General features: G+C 37.0%; 2 protein-coding genes across 3 annotated transcripts in view; both read left to right on the forward strand.

Annotated features, from left to right (window-relative positions):
- Positions 1 to 18,771, forward strand: part of ATP6V0A2 (ATPase H+ transporting V0 subunit a2) — a 20,964-nt gene extending 2,193 nt beyond the window's left edge. Inside the window, exons 1-20 of one of the 2 annotated variants that reach the window (XM_026058803.1) lie at positions 21 to 334; positions 470 to 548; positions 1,828 to 1,925; positions 2,789 to 2,926; positions 3,466 to 3,566; positions 4,319 to 4,445; positions 5,159 to 5,241; positions 5,603 to 5,696; positions 6,023 to 6,235; positions 6,830 to 6,980; positions 7,767 to 7,906; positions 8,683 to 8,840; positions 10,593 to 10,683; positions 10,979 to 11,097; positions 11,575 to 11,785; positions 12,353 to 12,472; positions 13,575 to 13,694; positions 14,906 to 15,023; positions 16,417 to 16,588; positions 17,489 to 18,771. In XM_026058803.1, the coding sequence (XP_025914588.1) occupies positions 533 to 548; positions 1,828 to 1,925; positions 2,789 to 2,926; positions 3,466 to 3,566; positions 4,319 to 4,445; positions 5,159 to 5,241; positions 5,603 to 5,696; positions 6,023 to 6,235; positions 6,830 to 6,980; positions 7,767 to 7,906; positions 8,683 to 8,840; positions 10,593 to 10,683; positions 10,979 to 11,097; positions 11,575 to 11,785; positions 12,353 to 12,472; positions 13,575 to 13,694; positions 14,906 to 15,023; positions 16,417 to 16,588; positions 17,489 to 17,591 (2,373 nt within the window). In that variant the 5' untranslated portion in view covers positions 21 to 334; positions 470 to 532 and the 3' untranslated portion in view covers positions 17,592 to 18,771. Of the gene's footprint in view, positions 1 to 20; positions 335 to 469; positions 549 to 1,827; positions 1,926 to 2,788; positions 2,927 to 3,465; positions 3,567 to 4,318; positions 4,446 to 5,158; positions 5,242 to 5,602; positions 5,697 to 6,022; positions 6,236 to 6,829; positions 6,981 to 7,766; positions 7,907 to 8,682; positions 8,841 to 10,592; positions 10,684 to 10,978; positions 11,098 to 11,574; positions 11,786 to 12,352; positions 12,473 to 13,574; positions 13,695 to 14,905; positions 15,024 to 16,416; positions 16,589 to 17,488 lie in introns of those variants that run through there. The other variant, XM_026058802.1, reaches the window with a different exon arrangement.
- Positions 18,772 to 18,960: 189 nt separating this feature from the next.
- Positions 18,961 to 19,165, forward strand: part of DNAH10 (dynein axonemal heavy chain 10) — a 59,286-nt gene continuing 59,081 nt past the window's right edge. The window contains exon 1 of the mRNA XM_026058869.1: positions 18,961 to 19,117. Coding sequence (XP_025914654.1) covers positions 18,961 to 19,117 — 157 coding nt within the window. The remainder of the gene's footprint in view (positions 19,118 to 19,165) is intronic.

Genomic DNA, 19,165 nt, shown 5'->3' on the forward strand with positions numbered 1-19,165 from the left:
ATCCATTTACAAGTAACTTTTTGAATAGGTTCTCTGGAAATCAATAGCAAAAATTTACTTGTGTTTGTTAATGTGAAGTCTTAAGCACCATTCCAAAACTGCAGAAGTAAGATCAGGAGGGATTTCTCTAGTAGACCTGGTTATTTCTGTATTTGAGTAAAAATGGTAAAAGGCATTAATTATTMTTCTGTAGTAAAACCTTTCTCTTTGAAGATATTTTTATTTTTCACTTTTGTTTTTTTATACCTTCCTAGCTGAAAACCACTTTGTACAAAGACAGACGTCTTTTTGAAACAGGCAAAGACTCTAAGCTTTCAAACTCTTCCATGTAGAGGTAGACTGATTTAAGTCAAGTATTGCTGTGTACAATAAGTACAAAATTAGCACCATGAAGTCACTGACACAGCTATGTTCCGTAGGGTTGACTGTTGTTTTGAATACCTAATAAACATTTTGTCCTCTTCTCCAGCTCAACCCAAATGTAAGTGTGTTTCAGAGAAAATTTGTGAATGAAGTAAAGAAGTGTGAAGAGATGGAAAGAATACTTGGTGAGCTTTATTTACATGTCTGCCATTTCTCATCTGTGGGTCTATTAAAGTTTGCATCATTGAGTGCAACGAGCTTTCAAATAATTTTTTTTTTTATTTTTCCCATTGTCGTAGTGTCTGAGTGTTATAGAATCTTACAAAATTTTCATATATATGAAAATACATACACATATATACATGTATAAGTAAATTCTGTGTTTAGATTTTGAGAGTCAAGTTGCTTGTTTGACTGTAGCACTGAATTGAGTCAGAACATAACAATATATTCCTTAATCTGTATTGATGTGTTGTGTGGTTTTTCAGCGTATCACTTAATCAGTTTCTTGTTTTTGTGAGCTGTAAAATATAGTTACAGTACAACAGGTAGGTGTTTAAATATAAGTTTTTTTTAAAGCTCAGAGTTGAAGAAGAGTTACTAATGTGTTGCTGGTAAACAGTTGGGACCATTTAAATATTCACTGCTTAAAACTCTGTTAGGAGAAGGGAACTTTTATTCTGGGTATTCCTTTAGTTATAAAAAGAGCCCTATTTTTTATGTTGTGTCACTCAGTGCTGTTAATACTGAACTCAAAGTTATTCGTAATTGTATTCACCCGGTAGTTGATTAATAGATGAACGGTATATAAAGCATTAAAACCAAGATGCGGATTACTTCTGTGTGACCCCAGGAAAAGTTACTGTTGAAGGAATCTCTTTATTGGAATCTCTTGTGAGAGGCATGTGCTGGTCATGCCAAAGCAGCCCAGGAGCTATCTCAGCAATCTCATTGCTCAGCGTGAGTTGCATTTGTTGTCAGGGTTACGTAAGCCGCCTTGTTTGAACACTTCTTATTTCAAGCATGGGTCAATGAGCAGAATGTCAGTTTTTGCCAGATGGCGCGATTCGCAGAAAGTGGCATCTTGCTGCAACAAAGAGATACTATGAAATGTTAAAAGCTTCTTAAAGTACTTGTGGTTGGAAAATTTCAGTCAGAGGACTCTGAAGACATCTTACTTCTTCCACCTTCCGAGAGAAAAATGTTTCTTTGCGTTGTATTCCTAGCACGCTATAAGGCCCTCTATTTTTTTTCTTCTCTGGAGGGCTATTTTTCCCCCCTTCTCTTTTCTTCTTTTTGAAGACTCTGTATGTATTGTTGTCTAAATAAATAAATAAATAGCTGGGCCTGATGCTGCAGTGTGCTCAGTACCCTTAATAACACCTGAAGGTCAAATACGCAGCATTCTAGGAAGTATAATGCAATGCAGTTTCCTTTCTAAATCTGTTTTTCTTCTTACTCTAGGATATCTAGTACAAGAAATTAAGAAGGCAGATATTCCCCTTCCTGAAGGAGATGTTGCTCCTCCTGCCCCCTTGCTGAAACACATTTTAGAAATCCAGGTAACTTTTTCATACCACAGATGCCAAAAATGTAGCACTGGATTTTGGAAATTTATTTTAAACTTAATCACTTATTATCATTTATGACTTAACTTATATGGGGCTTGGAGGAAGAGGGAAAAAAAGCCTTTGCTTTCCTTCTGTCTAGGCTTTTTCCTTTCTGCTAGTGTTATTTCAAAGACTGCAGTGAGCATTTGGTATTGACACAAAATCCCTGTGAAGGGACAAAGCTAACTCATGTGGGTTGTAGTCATCTGTTTTGTTTTGATGGATTGACATATTAGACTGTTCCAGGCAAGTTGTTATCTATAAATGTAGGCCTCTTCAGCCTTGTAGGTTGCTTTGGGATTTACCGAAGACTTTTTCTGCATCCAAAATTTTCCTGGGTGATGGGAGTTTTACATGCCCAAGGCTCTACAGGTTCCAGAGTTGGTTGCATAGCAAAACATGGTGCTATTTTGTTAAGATTTCTCTGAATGCTTTTCTGATATTGCTTTAGAAGTAGAAGATTGTAAAATGCAAATATAATTTTGAAAAACACTCTGTTTTGCTGTAATTCTCTCAATAGTAATGGTGCTTTGCACCCTGTACTATTCCAAGTTCTAATTCCATTTGTTTTGCTTAGTTCAGATGCAGATTAAGATCAGAACAGCAGATTTCATGGATGCCTGTGGAGGATCAAGTTTACTAAATACAAAGCATTGTTTGGCAGACTGAGGGATAAAAGCAGTGGTGCTTAAGTTAATTAAGAAAGTGGGAAATTTTTCCATTGCTGAGGCCAATTAACTTGTGCTTAAAATTCATTCTCCCCCAATTTCCAGAGTGGTGTAACTGATTCTGTGCCATTTTTTTCCATGTCTTAGGAACAGCTGCAGAAACTGGAGACAGAATTGAGAGAAGTAACAAAAAACAAAGAAAAGTTGAGGAAAAACCTGCTTGAACTGACAGAATACACATGTATGTTGGAGGTCACGCAAACCTTTGTCAGGAGAACGGCTGAGGTATTGCTTATGCTGTGTGACTAGGATTGTGTTCTTATGTCACATTCTTGTCGTATACTGTTAATGTTCTACTTAAGTGCATGATTTGGTGTAGGGCTTTACAGCACTTTACCTTATTCATTATTATTTGCACTCAATGCTGAGAGATCCCAGCTGACAATCTGAGACTCTCTTGTGCTAGGCTGTGTATATGTGTGTGTCTGTGTATATGTATATATATCAAAATATAGCCCTGAACTAAGGAATTTTGATTTCTTTGGGGAATCATTTAATGAAGGAATGATTTGTGTTATTTTGATGCACAAATTGTGCTGAGAAATTTATCATATAACTTTTGCAACAGTATGTATAATTAATATATGCTGAGAGTGGTACGCTTGAGATCTCAAATTCTCCCTGTTCTCTGAATTTTACACCAGAAATGGTTCTGTATTTTTATTGAAATCTAGTTAGTTGTTTAGAAAAAACCCAAGTATTTTAGTTCATTTTTTATCCTAAAGAAGAAAAGCTAATTAAGACAATCTTTTCTCATTTGCTAGTATGAATCCCGTTTACATGCAAATTATGAAGAATTCCCATCTGTGGAAAATGAGCCTTTAGCGGATTACAACTGTATGCACAGGCTGGGTGCCAAGCTGGGGTAGGTACGGGTCAGTGTGGGCATGGCAGGTTGATGTGATGTGCTGTTTCAAAACTGCTTGTGAGTTGCTGTAGATAATGGGCTCCCTCTTCAAGAAAGAGGGTATGGTGTGACTCCGGTGATTTTGGATGAGCCAAAGCATTTTATGTTGGCTGAGAATCTAGCCCAAATGTATCTTTGTGACAAAACTGGATTTTTTTGTAAACATTAAGGAATGAATAGGACTGCACCAAAAAACCTGTAACTAAACTTACACGAAACAAAGCACGTGTGTTAAAGAAAATGTATCCTTGCTCAAAACAGGTACTCTGTACTACTGTTCAGTCTCTGCTTTCTAGGATAAATGCATAGCGTTTTAATCAGCTGGCAGTGACATGTGAATTGTAAATGTAACATTATTAATAGTATTGCCTATGTGCCCTTAAAATGATCTATGCGTACTGCTCTCCAGAATGTCATTATGGGAGACTRCCTTACCTAAAAAAAAGTACTAATAACCTTACTACCACAGAAAGAATTGATGTCAGGTGTAATTCTAGCTGTGTGCTCAGGCCTACAGTTGAGCTGTTTTCCAAATAGAAACTGTCTGTATTTTATATACCAATAAGCTCCAGCTTGGAGTGATGCTTCTTTATCTAGAGATGCAGATGTTAAATTACCGTGACTACGTGAGCCTTAGTGATGATGTACTCTTAGGTTTTAATTTTTCTTGTGGATTTTGGCTTATTTTTCACATTTTTTTATTTCCATAGGTTCATATCTGGTTTAGTTCACCGAGCAAAAATTGAAGCATTTGAAAAAATGTTGTGGAGAGTCTGTAAAGGATATACTATTCTTACATGTGCAGAGTTGGATGAATGTCTGGAAGATCCAGACACAGTGAGTAAACATTGTAACTATCAGTTTATCAGTTAGTACTAATACTAGTACTCTTCATACAACTTGGAAAAATCCCTGGTCAGGTCTGCAAGGAACCCCTGGAGGGAAGTCTGTTTTAAGTATGAAAACTTCGAAGAGTTTAAGATTAGTGGTTCTTTCCCTTCATAACTATAGGAGTAGCAAATTAAGTTTTTATGGTTCAGCTTGATGAGAACTTTATTGTGGAGTAGTAATGACTTTATGACCAGCAACCTTGATCAAAATACGTGGCATAAATGGCTGTTTGGATATTTATTAACTAGGTCTGTACAGTGCTGTACCTTTTAATAGTCTTTTTATTTGTTCATTCAGTAGTTAAGGAAAAATGTCTGGAGTGGAGTAGGTCTTCCATGAAGATTTTTTTCTGAACTTATAAAATTGACTTTGTAAACCAGCAGTTATGGCTGCTTAATCCATCTGTAYTTTGTATTAATTTAAATTCTGCCTTGGCAGAATTTTTCTGAGATGATGAAATATAATCTTTTGTTTTCCCTGAAAGCTTTTTCCGAGGTGTTGGCATATTTTATTTTTTGGTCGCCTTTAAAATGGTGGAAGGTTAATGCTGTTAATGGTGTTTTCTCTAATTACTCTTTTTTTTTTTTTATTTTACTGTATAATTTTAGTGTAGTGGTATTATAAGTCAGTTAAACATCATTGACTTTTTATTTTTTTAGGGTGAAACCACAAAATGGTTTGTGTTTTTAGTGTCCTATTGGGGTGAACAAATTGGCCAGAAAGTTAAGAAGATATGTGACTGGTAAGAAGTAAGACTAATGTACTAATTTCTTTATACCTGGGTTCTGTTCTTGTTTGATTATTTCCCCCCTACTCCCCTTCCCTGGAAATGTTGATTTCAAGAGAAGTTTTTCAAGTTAAAAAAAATTTTTTTTTCTCCTAGTTGCTTCTAGCCTTATAATTATGTAATGTACAAATACGAATGCATGAGTCATTTTATCTGCAGTCCTTATTAAGTAGAGGCAGAACAGTGACTCTCTCAATTGAGTCTGTTCCATGGTTATTAGATGATGTGTTGCAAATTTGACTAGGGCATGGAGGGTTGGCTGCTTTGTTTGTTTTAGCAATTCGCTTGTTTAATACAAACTTCTGTATTTCTGTAGCTATCACTGTCATGTCTATCCCTATCCGAATACCACAGAAGAGCGCATGGCAGTTGTTGAAGGACTAAACGTTCGTATTCAAGATCTTCATACCGTGAGTAAATTACAATAGTATCCCCTTTGCTGCTGTTATTGCACTACAGAAAATCGCTTAACATATCACAGTATTAAATATATTAATATGCTTCTAAAATACATACAGCTTTGGACCTGAACTTGACTGTGTACATATATCCCTGGTCTCATGTTGCACCTATTTGTTAAACTTGAGGGCACTTGTGTTGCCTTCTSTTTTAGGCAATGGTTAGTGGGGCCTCTTAAAATGTGACCCACTGCTGGACAAATACTAAGTGCTTTTCCTGTGGTTAACATGAACTGTGCTGCATTTTCAATTAAATCTTTTTTTTTTCTTGCACACAGGTGCTGCATAAAACTGAGGATTACTTACGCCAAGTCTTATGTAAAGCATCTGAATCCATCTATACATGGGTTATCCAAGTGAAGAAGATGAAAGCCATTTACCATGTGCTCAACCTGTGCAGTTTTGATGTCACAAATAAATGTTTAATTGCTGAGGTTTGGTGTCCAGTGGCTGATCTGCAAAACTTGCGCCATGCACTGGAGGAAGGATCAGTAAGTCAGTTGGACACTCACTGATGTTAAAAATTTTTTGTCTTGAACCAGTAATACAGATAAGAAAATTATTTAAAATAGGGTAAAAGGAAGCACAGGCAGATCCAGGTCTCTGTGGACTCATATGAAACAATTTATAAACAGAACCTTTAGTGTTGATGGGGACTTTGCTTGAACAGGAACTCCTGTGTTGGGCCCAAGTCTGATGGCACTCACAGTGCTGCTTGCAGTCAAGTAGAAGGTGCTGATTTCCTTGTATGAGTTGTGTTGAATGCCACTCAATCTTTTTGTTTTTTAAGAGGGAATTTTTAGTAGCGAATCTTTGTTTTATAATATTGACTGATGGTTCTCATCTGGTGTTTCATATAATGTAAGGGTTAGGTTATCGTACATAGTCTTTTTAGAAGAACATATTAATGTAATTTTTTTGTTTTCTAAAGAAGAGACAAAGTGATAAATGTTAATCTTGAGGGTTTTGGGGGGATGTTTCAGGGTCAGTGAAACTGTTGATTAAGAAGATATTTTCACTTTGATCAGATTACACATCAACTGGATTTTCATATAAATATTTACTCCCTTTCTGTCTGTAATTAGAGGAAGAGTGGAGCTACAATTTCTTCATTCATGAACACCATCCCGACAACACAAACTCCTCCAACTTTGATACGTACCAACAAATTCACCTCAGGGTTCCAAAACATTGTTGATGCATATGGAGTTGGGAACTATGGGGAGGTTAATCCAGGTCGGTCCTCTGACAGCTGAACTGTGTGAGCTGTACTGCCATTGCTGCTTGACTTGATAGAAGGTTGTGTATTTAAATACCTTGCTGAACGGGACTCCAACCAAAGGAAAATGTTGACACCCGTACTGCTTATGAGTAGCTGTTTTTAAATTTCAGTAGCTCATCAACAGTACAAATGGTGCTCCAAGCAGTAAGATGGGATTTGTTTTTTGAACCATTTAAGCATTTRAAAATATTGATAATAGCTGTGTAAGGTTCCTTTATATGCTTTTCCTTGAAAAAGGTATTTAGGAAAATTAAAAAAAAAAATTTTGGTAATGGTTATTGATCTTACTTAAGTATGGAGCTTGTCACTTGAAAAAAAAWTCAGCTTGTTGTATAGCCCTGTTAGTTTAATGCCCTTATTTGTTTCTGTAGCTACCTTGACTATGACAGTATCATGTCATTCTGTATGGGAGAATGTAAGTTATAGCACAGAGTCAAAATCGTCATGGGGAAAGAACTGAGTTTTTTTTCTGGGCTCTTTTTTCTATCCTCAGAATTGTTAACTAATGCTCAGCTGTGGCATTGTCATTACTAGTGGATGTACATAAGCAAGATTTAAAGCGAGTGAAGTTTATAGCACACTTATTAGCGAGGTGTGAAAGGTCTTTCAAACTGTAAAACTGACAAATTTTGTTCTGGAGTGATTGAGAGCTTAAAACAGTTGAATTACTTAGGCAAAATTTAGATAGCAACATTATCTGCTGTGTTACATGCCTGAAATCTGTTACGTTGCCATTGCAGCTCTCTATACCATCATCACTTTTCCCTTCCTGTTTGCTGTTATGTTTGGAGACTTTGGACATGGTCTACTAATGTTCATCTTTGCACTTCTGACAATACTATATGAAAACCACCCTAGATTACAAAGATTGCAAGATGAGGTAAAATGAATTACAAATAACTACTCCCATCCAGCAAGATAACTTCAACTGAATAGTCACTATGTTTCTGAAAACTGGTATTCTTTATGCATGTATTGGACTTCTTTTTTTTGTCTCAGAATTTCCTGTGTTTTAAGCTGACATACTCCACTTCAGATGATTTTTCAAATTTCATTTTCTTTTATTGTTTCTGAAAAGGAGTTGTAGTTTGAAATTGATGTAACTATTTTATTATGGTGTGGGCTTGAATGCAGGAAGGCCTGCATCTATCATTAGAATTATTTAATTAAGCGTGGCCACAAATGACTACCTCCTTGAAAACCAGTCTTGGGGAGGAAATGCAGCTTACAAAGACTACTTGTTGTCAGCAGTAGTAGTAGTAGTAGTCTCAGTTTGCATTCTGGGAGCTTGCATGGGGACTTCAAATCTCTGCATTCAATTTAAACTAAAGTTGTCATTCAGAAGATACTTGTTCCTAGCTCTATTTTCCAATGCAATCTTCACATTTAAATCTCTTGACATAAAGCTGTGAATGTGGAGAGATGAATCACACCCATTTAGTGATTGCCATTTGCAAATTGTATATTCACGTCTAACTCCAAACTCTGTGTTCCATTTTGATTAGCCTTAGGTTTCTTCCTATTCCTTAATGACTGATGACAATAATTTTAAACTTTTAGAAGTTTTTGTGTGGCCATAAATGTGCTTTTTTTAGAGATGTGTAGATAATGATCATTGACACAGCAGATGATACTTTCTTTTTTAAACGTTTACAGATAATGAAAACATTTTTTGAAGGCCGATACGTTATTTTATTGATGGGTCTGTTTTCTGTGTACACTGGCTTGATCTACAACGACTGTTTTTCAAAGTCGTTAAATATATTTGGTTCTGGATGGAATGTTTCAGCAATGTTTGAACAAAAGGTTTGGCGGTGAGTAGTATGCCTCTGTTTGCTATACCATTAAAACTAATGTACTTCCCGGAACAGTTTTAACTCTTTCACCCACCCATTTTAGCTATCCTTTTATTGAGAACAGTAAGTAAATGTAGTTAAGTCTACTGAATTTTGTTGTTAAGCTAGCAGGTGCTAGCGGGCTAAGGGCTAAATGATGCATCTACAATTAAAGAAGGCAGTAACAGTCTATTTAAAAACAAAAAATCAAATTGCTTATTATCCTAAATTAGGAACTCTACAGAGAAGACAATTTCATTCAAAACCACTATGAGAATTTGATTATATTAAATAAGATATTAACCTGATTGACTGAATTAATCAGTGCTGCTTTACCGGGTTGTGTTTGGGTCATGTCCTCAACCAACTGGCACATTTTCTAGAATTTTATCATCAGGTGTAGAAGACACAGTCTCCTCTCTGAACACATGCTGTTGCAATGTTCTATTGCTACATGTTAGCGAGTAACTTTTGGTGATGGAAGAAGTGCAGCTGGCACAGTATCTTTTTGTTGATAGTAAAAAGTCACATGTACCTAACTTTGAAGTGGAATTTCTAGGGTATATTCAGTCTCTAAGCCTCCCCATGTGTTTTTGACATCTTTCTTTCTGTGGTCTCGCAAAGGTGGTGTTACTGTGTGGTTTCCAGTCAGTCATATAAAAACCTAACAGAAAGAGAAAGGACTCAGTCTTGTGGACTATCTTTTTTGCTCAYAGAGAGTACACTGCCTCCTTTGTTATGTCTGTCTTTATGCTAATGGTTCTAGTTTGTCTCCAATTACTGTATCTCCCAGGAGAGGTGTTTGAAGATATATTGAAATCCAGTCTTCTCAGCCTACCCAAGTTCCAGCCAGAGATTAACTCAGGATGTTTACTGTCAGCCTGCATTTTTCTTTTAAAGTGCTTTTTACAACTATACTGCTGTAACTATTGAAAATAGTTATGCCAAAGATTTTGAGAGAATTAAAAACACAAGGCTAGTTTTGGAGAAATTTGTCCTAGGTAATGCTCTGGGAACTTATAGCCAAACAGYGTTAGCATCTGCTGTAAAATTATTAGCAATTACTGAAATAAGTTAATTACCTAGCAAGCATTAATCTATGCACAGCTTTCCTTTAGAGTTTAAAAAAAAAAAAAAAGTAGAATTGTCAAACCTATTTCTTCACAAAATGGGATAACCTTATTATTTTAAGGTTTCATAGCCCTTTGGTATTTAAATGTTTACAGCTTGCGTTTCATTTCACCTCAAAAACAGGAAGTGTTTTAAAACAGTGGAATGAAGAATACTGACTTTGGTTCAAATGTGCAAAGTTTGAGAGTGCTGTTAATGAAAAACTATTTGAAGTTACAGTGGAAACTCATCCAAATGAAAAAAAAAAAAAAACCTTTGGGTGGCTGAAGTTTATATAAAAGCAAATTGTGAGCTTTTTAAATAGAATTATGTGCTCAAGGGGAATAGCRAATAAAATCTAAACACTTTCCTTTCAAGGTCACTAGTGCAAAATAAACCCAGATTGTGAATGTCTGTTTTTTTTTGTTTTTAGTACCTATCTCTTTGGTGCTTAGAAATCCTTTTATTCTTTTCTCAAAGTCTGACCTTAGATAAGCTAGTCATTTTAATCTTTCTTATAAAGGAAAGCAGGAGTGACATCCTGCAGAACTGAAAGTGTATGTTGTCACTTCGTTTGAGCACCTTCAGATTTTATTGTGTTTTTCTTTTTTTTTCCTTCAGTCTTGAAGATCTGAAGTCTAATCAATTTTTAACACTGGATCCAAATGTTACTGGTGTGTACAATGGAGCTTATCCCTTTGGTATTGATCCGGTTAGTTTTTTTTTTAAGTTATCCATTTATGATGATCAGTTATCTGTAATTTAGATTTTAGTATGTGTATTATGAAGACAAGCATACTATGACAAATACATGTCTGCTTCTTCTTTCTCCATTTAAAAAGAGCTTGTCCCTTAATGAGTCAAAGAAAGATTAAACTCATTTCTCAAAACTCAATTTCATTTGATATCCAAGGAGAATTCTGGCCTCCTAACAGAGAAAGGATACTGTTTTATTCCATGTACTGCGCTCTTCTGAATTGCCTGTTTTATCTTTATTTCATCTTCAGATCTGGAATTTGGCAAGCAACCGTCTCAGTTTTCTAAATTCTTTCAAAATGAAAATGTCTGTGATTTTTGGAGTGACTCACATGACATTTGGAGTTGTATTGGGGGTCTTTAACCACTTGTAAGTACAAGAAGCTAAGATAATAACATTCTAATTTGCGTCAACTCTTTCTGAATAATAGTTAATCTGGTATGAGAAACTGGAACATTAAAAAAACAAAACAAAACATGAATAATTGTAATTATGAAAGCCGTTCTTAAAAAAGACAGTAATGGAGAGGTCTTCTTTCCTGTAAATAAAGAGATTGGTCAGTGTTAAGCCAAATAATCTGAAGCCATTGATTAATAAAAGATTTTGTTTCACCGGGGTGCTAAGTGGTCTTAATTTCCACTGAAATATGTGATTAAAATTTCTCTGAATTATGAAGGAATCCGTTCTGGATTCTAATTTCAGTCCTGCTCTTTAAAAGTGCTAGGCACTGTTCTGTTTTATTGAAATCATTTAAACACCTTAAATGCATGAGTCCTGTATTTACCTTGATGCTGCTTTGTGAAGCTTATTTTTCTTTTCTTTTTTTTCCCCATTTTTATCTTTTAGACATTTCAGGAAGAAGTATAATATTTACTTGGTTTTTCTTCCTGAACTTCTATTCATGATGTGCATCTTTGGCTACCTTGTGTTTATGATCTTCTTTAAGTGGTTAACTTACTCTGCCCAGAACTCTACATCTGCTCCTAGCATTCTGATTCAGTTTATTAACATGTTCCTATTTCCTGGGAGTGAAACAGAGGTCTTTTATACCGGACAGGTTAGTAGTGTTGTAACAAGCTTCAGCAGATTCCGTGTTCCCTATGCAGATAATATTTACTATTAATAAAAAGCTGATGGCTAAGTGTAGTGCCCTAGGAAGGGGAATGTATGAGACTAAGGGGAAATTAAACAAACATTATGATTAATAATAATTTTACTCTTTGATTGTAAGATTTCATGTAGTGACTTGTGAGAACATCTGTTTCTAGAACAAAATCTCCTAGTCCTTATTAGGACTGGTTTGATTTCAGCTTAAAATTAAGGCTAGGAATATTCTTGTAGTTTTTTGATGCTCTCCTGTGTACTATAAATAATCATATTAAACTGACTATCAGTAGTGCCCTAATCTAGAACCAAGTCCTGAAGATGCTGGCTGTCAATAACCCCATTTAAGGTCCTGATTAAGTAAAATAATTATGTGCATGTTGAACTTTGAGTACATTCCTCACTCCCACTAAAATCAGTAGTAGTTTTCTTATGCTCATACAGCATGTATGGGAAGGTTTTTTAACTGTTGATTTGCTGGTCTGATCTAAGTTTCTTTGTCTTTTCCACTCACAAACAGGTTGTTTTACAGAAGTTTTTACTTAGTCTTGCTTTACTTTCTGTTCCTGTAATGCTTTTTGGAAAACCACTTTATTTATATTGGTTGCACAATGGAGGCCAAGGCATTGGAAGGTACAGGGTAAGTATTGAGTGACGTTTATTTAAACATCTCCTTTTTAGATAATAGGGAAGTTTTATTGGCAAAAAAAAAAAAGGGGGGAAATGAGGGAATTTTTTAAAGAAATATCTTAACTTTTTTCTGATTGCATGTAATAGTCTTTCCCGAAACCTCATTACAAACTATAGGGTAGCGCCTGCAAACACTTACACATCTGACTAGTTATGTGAATATTAACAAAATTGGGCACTTTGCAGATTAGCACTACTGGAAATGCTAGTGAAGCCTAGGAATAATGTGGAAATACTCTTGGGCAAAATTAGCACGTAGAGTCCTCATAGTCAGTGCTTCAATAGGCCATTTATTTGATGCAGTATTACTTGTAGATGAGTTAAGGTTAATTTCTGTTCTTGAAAGTGAAGTTCTAGAACTTGAGCTGGAGATGTAACAGGAAACTTTTCACTAATTTGGTATCTCTGTATGTTTTCCTTACAGTTTGCTTTAAAAAAAAGAATGTTAATATGGAAAATAAAGTATTCTTTGGATCAGTACTTCCCAATCTTGGCAGTGACTACTTGTCCTGGCTCACATTCATTCCTGTTATACATTTTTTTTGTAAAAATCATAGCCTCTTATTCCTTAGGAGGTGTTATGACCCTTACATGGTTTATGGTCCAGTTGCAGCTTTTCTCTTCCTTCCCATTTGGTTCCAGGTAGAAAGAACTGCAGCAAGAATAAGCGTATGTTCATTAGTGCACTTTTTCCATCCCCAGAAGTTTTCCTGCCTTATGCTATTGGATTTCTGGTTTCAGGGGCCAATCCCCTTATGGCATATATAACTGATCATGTGTTGGGAAACAATGTTCTGTTTCAAACAGTCTAGAAGAATTCAGCAGTGCCTTGCATATAGGACAATGCCCATGACTAAATATTTCTGCTGAAATTGGAAAGTTTTTGACTRTAACTCATAACAGTGTTTTGTTCCTCTAGCTCTCTGGTCCTTTTGTCCTTGAGAGTGTTATTTTCTGTGACCACTTTAAATTTATTTATACCTTGTAGCATTAAAGTTGACACTGGAAAGTCCACTTAGCAAACAGACATGTTGTATTTCCATTTTGTGCAGAGTGGCTACAAGCTAATTCGAAAAGAAAGTGAAGAAGAACTTTCTCTGCTGAGGTCTAATGATGTGGAAGAGGGAAGCAGTCCTTCAGACAGTGGGCACAGAGATGGGGATGCAGAGGAGGTAATGTTTTTTTACTTAGTCTCTAATTAGTGTGTCTTTAGAAGCAAACTGAAAGTGAAAAATAAAGAAGAAAATCTGTATGTTGAGTCCCTTGGAAGTGTCCGGGAATGTCAGCTGAGCCTTTATGAAGACCTTGATGACTGAATGCAATTTATGTATTTTTATTTAATGCTGTTTTAACATTATTTCTTATATTTAGTGTATTAGTTCAGATTGTTACAGTAAACCACAGTATATATGTAGCGGAGAACAGGAAGATTGCTTTATTTGGATCAGACTATAGTTTTTCTTAAATTGAAGAAGCAGAGTATTTGTGTGTGTGTGTGGTTTTACTGATTCTTGAAATTAGGACAAGAAGACTCTACAGCTTCCTGTTCTTTAATCTTGTTTTTTTCATCTAGAGAAAAATCATGTATCTGAAAGTTAGATCTTGTGAGAAGGCATGTTGCCAGTGGGGATTGGGAGACATGAGCTGCATTCCTAGTCCCAGCTATTGCTTCAGTATAGTTTGGCCAATCTTTACAGATGACCGATTCCACTGATTTCATGTGAATTGAAAGATAAAAAAAATTGCTTCAGTTTCCCAATGTGCAGTGCATGTCTAGTGCTTGCTTCACTGGGGTAGTTGATTTTTACCTGTTATGTGTACCAAGTTCAAGAATKGGGTTGCTCAAATACAATGTGTCATAGTTTAATTCAAAATAAGTGCTGGAACTTACAGTAACAGTATTAGTTTTGGAACTCTTCGTTAGCAACAGGTAACTTTTATAGTATTAATAATAGTTATTTTTCTATCACTAGCATTACTAATAATCCTGGTTTTAAAGATGCAAAAATTGTCATTGTAAGCTTGTGACATCAATAGAATGGGATTTAGAACTGACTGTTTTACTACTGGTATTTTTCAAATATGAGATCATATTCCTGTTGAAAACATAAATTGTATTCCTTTTTATCAGCCCATAAAGTAACTGAGAAAACTATTTGGAAAAATTGTAACATCTGATTTTTTTATTTTTATTTTTTTGTGTTGTCTCTGTAATAAGGATGTAAAGCATAGCAGATTTTTTTTTACTTGCCATGAAATGAATGTATTAACATGTAATAGATTTTTTTCTTGTATGTATAATAAGATTTGTAGATTAATGTTTTTATTCTCTCATACTGTATTGTGTTGTTTAAATGGATACAAATGTATTTTTATATTTTAGTTTAATTTTGCAGATGTTTTTATGAATCAAGCAATTCATACCATTGAGTACTGTCTAGGATGCATTTCCAATACAGCCTCGTATCTGAGACTCTGGGCGCTAAGTCTTGCTCATGCACGTAAGTTTTTATATGTATCTGATTGTTAATGCCAGTTAAAATTATACTACTATTACATCATCCTTTTATTAATTAAAAAAGAAATTTCCTGTTTAAACTAATCACGATCTATGGAAAGCCTGCAAACTGAAGCTGTGAAGTTGTACGGTTTCTGTATGGAAGCTAGTAACTTTTACCATAGATTGTGCCTGGTTGTAGGGAGGGTGATTCTCTAAGCACAGGTTTGTCTCACATAATAGACTATCAGGATTCACAGAAGGATTTTATATYTTCCATTGACCAATTTGGAAGGCATTTAGGCACTTGCTAAAGTTTTAGTGTCACAGTCTAAACTGTTGCCCATGGTAAATCTTATTTTGAAACTGTTGTGAAACATACTATTAAGTATTTCTTGGAAAAAAATTAACTACATGTGTAGTGTTATATCCCGCTAAGAGGCTTACACATGACAAACCTGTTTGGCAATTTTGTGCTACCTATTAAAAAAAGAAAGTGTAAAAATACTTGCGTAGGTTCAGCTCCTTGAGTGCTGGATATCTAAATAACCCCATGCAACAGTGCAGCACTCCAGGTTGGGGCCGACTGACTAGAAAGCAGTTTTGCAAAAAGATCCTGTTGGAAGAAGTTGCATGTGAGTCAGCAGTGCGCCCTTGTGGCCATGAAGGCCAACTACATGCTGGGCTGAATTCACTCCAGTAGAGCCAGCAGGTTGTGGGAAGTGATAAATATATTGTTGTATTCAAGACTTGTCAGGCTGAATCTTGAGCTCCCCAGTGCAATCAAGACACTGACCAGCTGGAGTGAGTGCAGTGAAAGGGGACCAGGATAGTTGGGAACCAGAGCCCGTGATGTCCGAGGAGAGGCTGAGGGAGCTGGGTTTGTTCAGCCTCGAGATGAGATGKCTCAGGGAGATCTGCAGCTACCTACAGGTGATCGTAGAGAAAATGGAGGCAGATTCTTCTTGGAGGTAATGCTAGAGGCAGTGGACATAGGTTGCAGGAAAGGAAATTCCGATTAGATACAAGGAAAAAATTCCTCATGGTGAGGGTGATCAGGGACACAGGGATGGGCCTGGAGATGTGGAATTTCCATTCTTGGAGTTACCCAGAAATTTGACCAAAGCTCTGAGCAACTTTGTAGGCCCTGATGTAACTTCAAAGTTGGCTCCGCTTTGAGTACAGCGGGGGTTGGACCAGACTACTTCCAGAGATCCCTACAACCATTTGTGATCTTCAAAGGATGTTTTTTTTCTTTTTTGGGAGGTGTTTGCTTATAATTCCCTTGTTCAGCAGATCCAATAAGGCTGTTTAAAGTAGGATACAGATCAGTTATAGTAGCTTCCTGGGTGAATGTATGTAATATCAAAACTAATTATGAAAACTTTTTTTTATAGAGTTATCAGAAGTTCTGTGGCAAATGGTGATGAGAGTGGGTCTTCGCGTGGATACGACATACGGTGTTTTACTGCTAGTCCCTGTTCTAGCATTTTTTGCTGTGCTAACAATTTTTATTCTTTTGGTCATGGAAGGGCTTTCTGCTTTTCTCCATGCTGTACGACTTCACTGGTAAGTTTTAACTCATCAGTTTTTAATTATTTCACTTTAGTGTATGCTGGCTTGTTTAGAGGAATTTTTGTGTCAAAATATTAGGTGCCTTTTTAGAAGAGAAGTGTAAAATTAACAGCCTTATACTACTGAATAGATTTATCTAATCACATTAAATAAATGGTCTGTTAGTGCAATTTGATTATTCTGCTGGAATATTTTCAGAAATGTCAGATATTATATTGGCTTATGTATACTGACTTCTACCATATTCAGAGTTGATTTTGGTGCAAATTATAAATGATTTATAATATTTTGCCTTTTCATAATGCAGAATATTAGTAACTTAGGTAAATCTTCTTAATTTTGGTCTGGTTATATCATTGAAAGACTCCAGTCCATTTTATTCATTTGGTTCAATAGAACATTTGTATTAGTGAACAAATTTGTTAAAATGAGGCTGCCCTCCCTTGTGTATTTTAATCACCTCATAATCTTAATATCATGAGTTCTGCTTGTGAGTGGATTCAGTGACTATTTAGTTTGAAACCTGATGGAATTTACAGTATAAGGAAAGGGAAATATATAGTATATAAAAACATGATGTAATCTATACACCTTATAGAGTACTGTCATCATTATGCTATAAATTTGCAAAGCAGTTAATTGCAACTAACTTTAAAACAAATTAATAAAGGAGACAGAAGTGAGGAATGGACCTTTGTAGCAGAATATCTGTCTGTTTGGGTCTCTTGAGAAACATCAGGTCTGTCTGTGCTTGACAGATCACACAGCYGCACAGAAAGCCTAAGTGACAGGGTTAGGAGTGGTCTTGTTTAGCCTTTTGGGTTGCGCAGTTCTGTCCCTTGACAACCAGTTGTTTTGGATTAATATGTAGGTTCTGTTTTTGTCTCATTTCAGGGTGGAATTTCAGAACAAATTTTACACTGGTGGAGGATACAAGTTTACACCTTTCTCTTTTAAGCACATTTCTTTACATTTTAATAAAGATGATATGGTATAGTTTGGTTGCTGTCAGAAATGTTTGGAATTGTCTGCAAATAATCATGTAACTGGATCTCACCTATGAATGGTTTCTTGTAGGACAAAGTGTTTTTCACTGATTGCCTTATAATGCAGCCAAATAATTGTGTAATATATACCTCCCATACAAGTGCATAGCAGATCTGGAGCATCTTGTAAAGTATATAGGTATAAAATGTACATTTTTCTTGATAAACTAATGTTGTAAATTAATTTTATTCTAAAAAAAAAAAAGTTGTTACTGCTTGTTCTAAAACCAGTGTAGGCATTTTCTTGTTGAGAGGATGTTTATTTTCTTGAATTATTACTTTTAAGTTACCTGAAAGTCTTGTCATCATATTAAATACACATTGCTGCTCATATAATCACATATTATTAAGCAAGCTACCATCTGATGCAATTTGGAAGCAGCTGAGCAATGCAACAAAAGCACTGTATGTTCTCAGTATTTATTCCAGGAGGATTACTAAGTATAGTATAAACTTGTACATAGCAATACAAAATGTGCTTTCTTTTGGCCATATTTAAAACTGCACCAAAAATGTTAACTTTTTATTCAGAATTCTGCCCGGAATTATTGCTTAATATTTCAGAAGCCACAGTGCTGTTCAGTTTTATGGAAGGAGGCAGGACTGTCAGGGAGGATTTGGAGCATTAGCCCTCTCTTTTAGGCCCGTAGTGAAGCGTTTTCTGGTGCGTGTGCCCTGTTGTGCGAAGCAAGCTGTGCGCGCCCGCCTGGTGCCTCGGTGAGCGCGGAAGTGCCCCGGGAGAACAGCCGTGCCCTCCGGGAGTCTTGGCGGGGCCTCCAAAACCAGAACCGAACCCTGCACCGGGAGGGATTATCCTCGGTCCCGATTTTACAGCGTGGTCGTATGCCAAGTTTCCACTCGAGGGCATAACGTTTGCGTGAAGAAATGAGGAATCAATGTGTGGCTTAAGGACATACGGTGATTTCGGTTTCTCTGATGTTGTTGAACCAAAGGCGTTTTTACTGAACTGGGGGGGAGGGTGGAAAGGGGCCTTTTGTATGTTTTTTATATCGCAATGAAACGCGGCCTCTTGCCGTGATGTTTAACACCTGTGCCATAATAGCAGCGGTTACCTCCCGCACTTGTTTCGTACTAATTCCAAATAAAAATCGCCTTGCGCTGGTTGGAGCGGGCCCTGCCGCCSTGTGGTGTCTGTGTGAGCCGGGCTCCGGGCGCGACCCGCTTCCGGGCGGAGCCTCCCCGGCCCGGCCCGGCCCGGCCCCGCGCAGCCTTCCCCGAGGGCAGCGGGGCGGGCCGGGGCCGAGGCGCCTCCCCGAGCCGTTGCCGTGGCCACCGGGCGGCGTCGCTCGGGCCGCCGCCATGAGCCTGGACGACGTGCGGGTGCAGTGGCTGCGGGACCGGGTGCTCGGCGCCCTGGGGCTGACCGATCCGGCGCCTTTCGAGGAGCTGCTGAGCCGCGGCGACGGCGAGGAGGCGCGCGCCGTGCTGCGCTTCCTCAACCGCGGCGACGAGGCCGGCGAGGGCGATGCGGCCACCGCGCTGCTCCTGCTGCGGGCCGAGCGGC

Source organism: Apteryx rowi, unplaced genomic scaffold (genome assembly GCF_003343035.1).
Source record: "Apteryx rowi isolate R43461 unplaced genomic scaffold, aptRow1 scaffold_15, whole genome shotgun sequence".
In the NCBI taxonomy this organism is placed as follows: domain Eukaryota; kingdom Metazoa; phylum Chordata; class Aves; order Apterygiformes; family Apterygidae; genus Apteryx; species Apteryx rowi.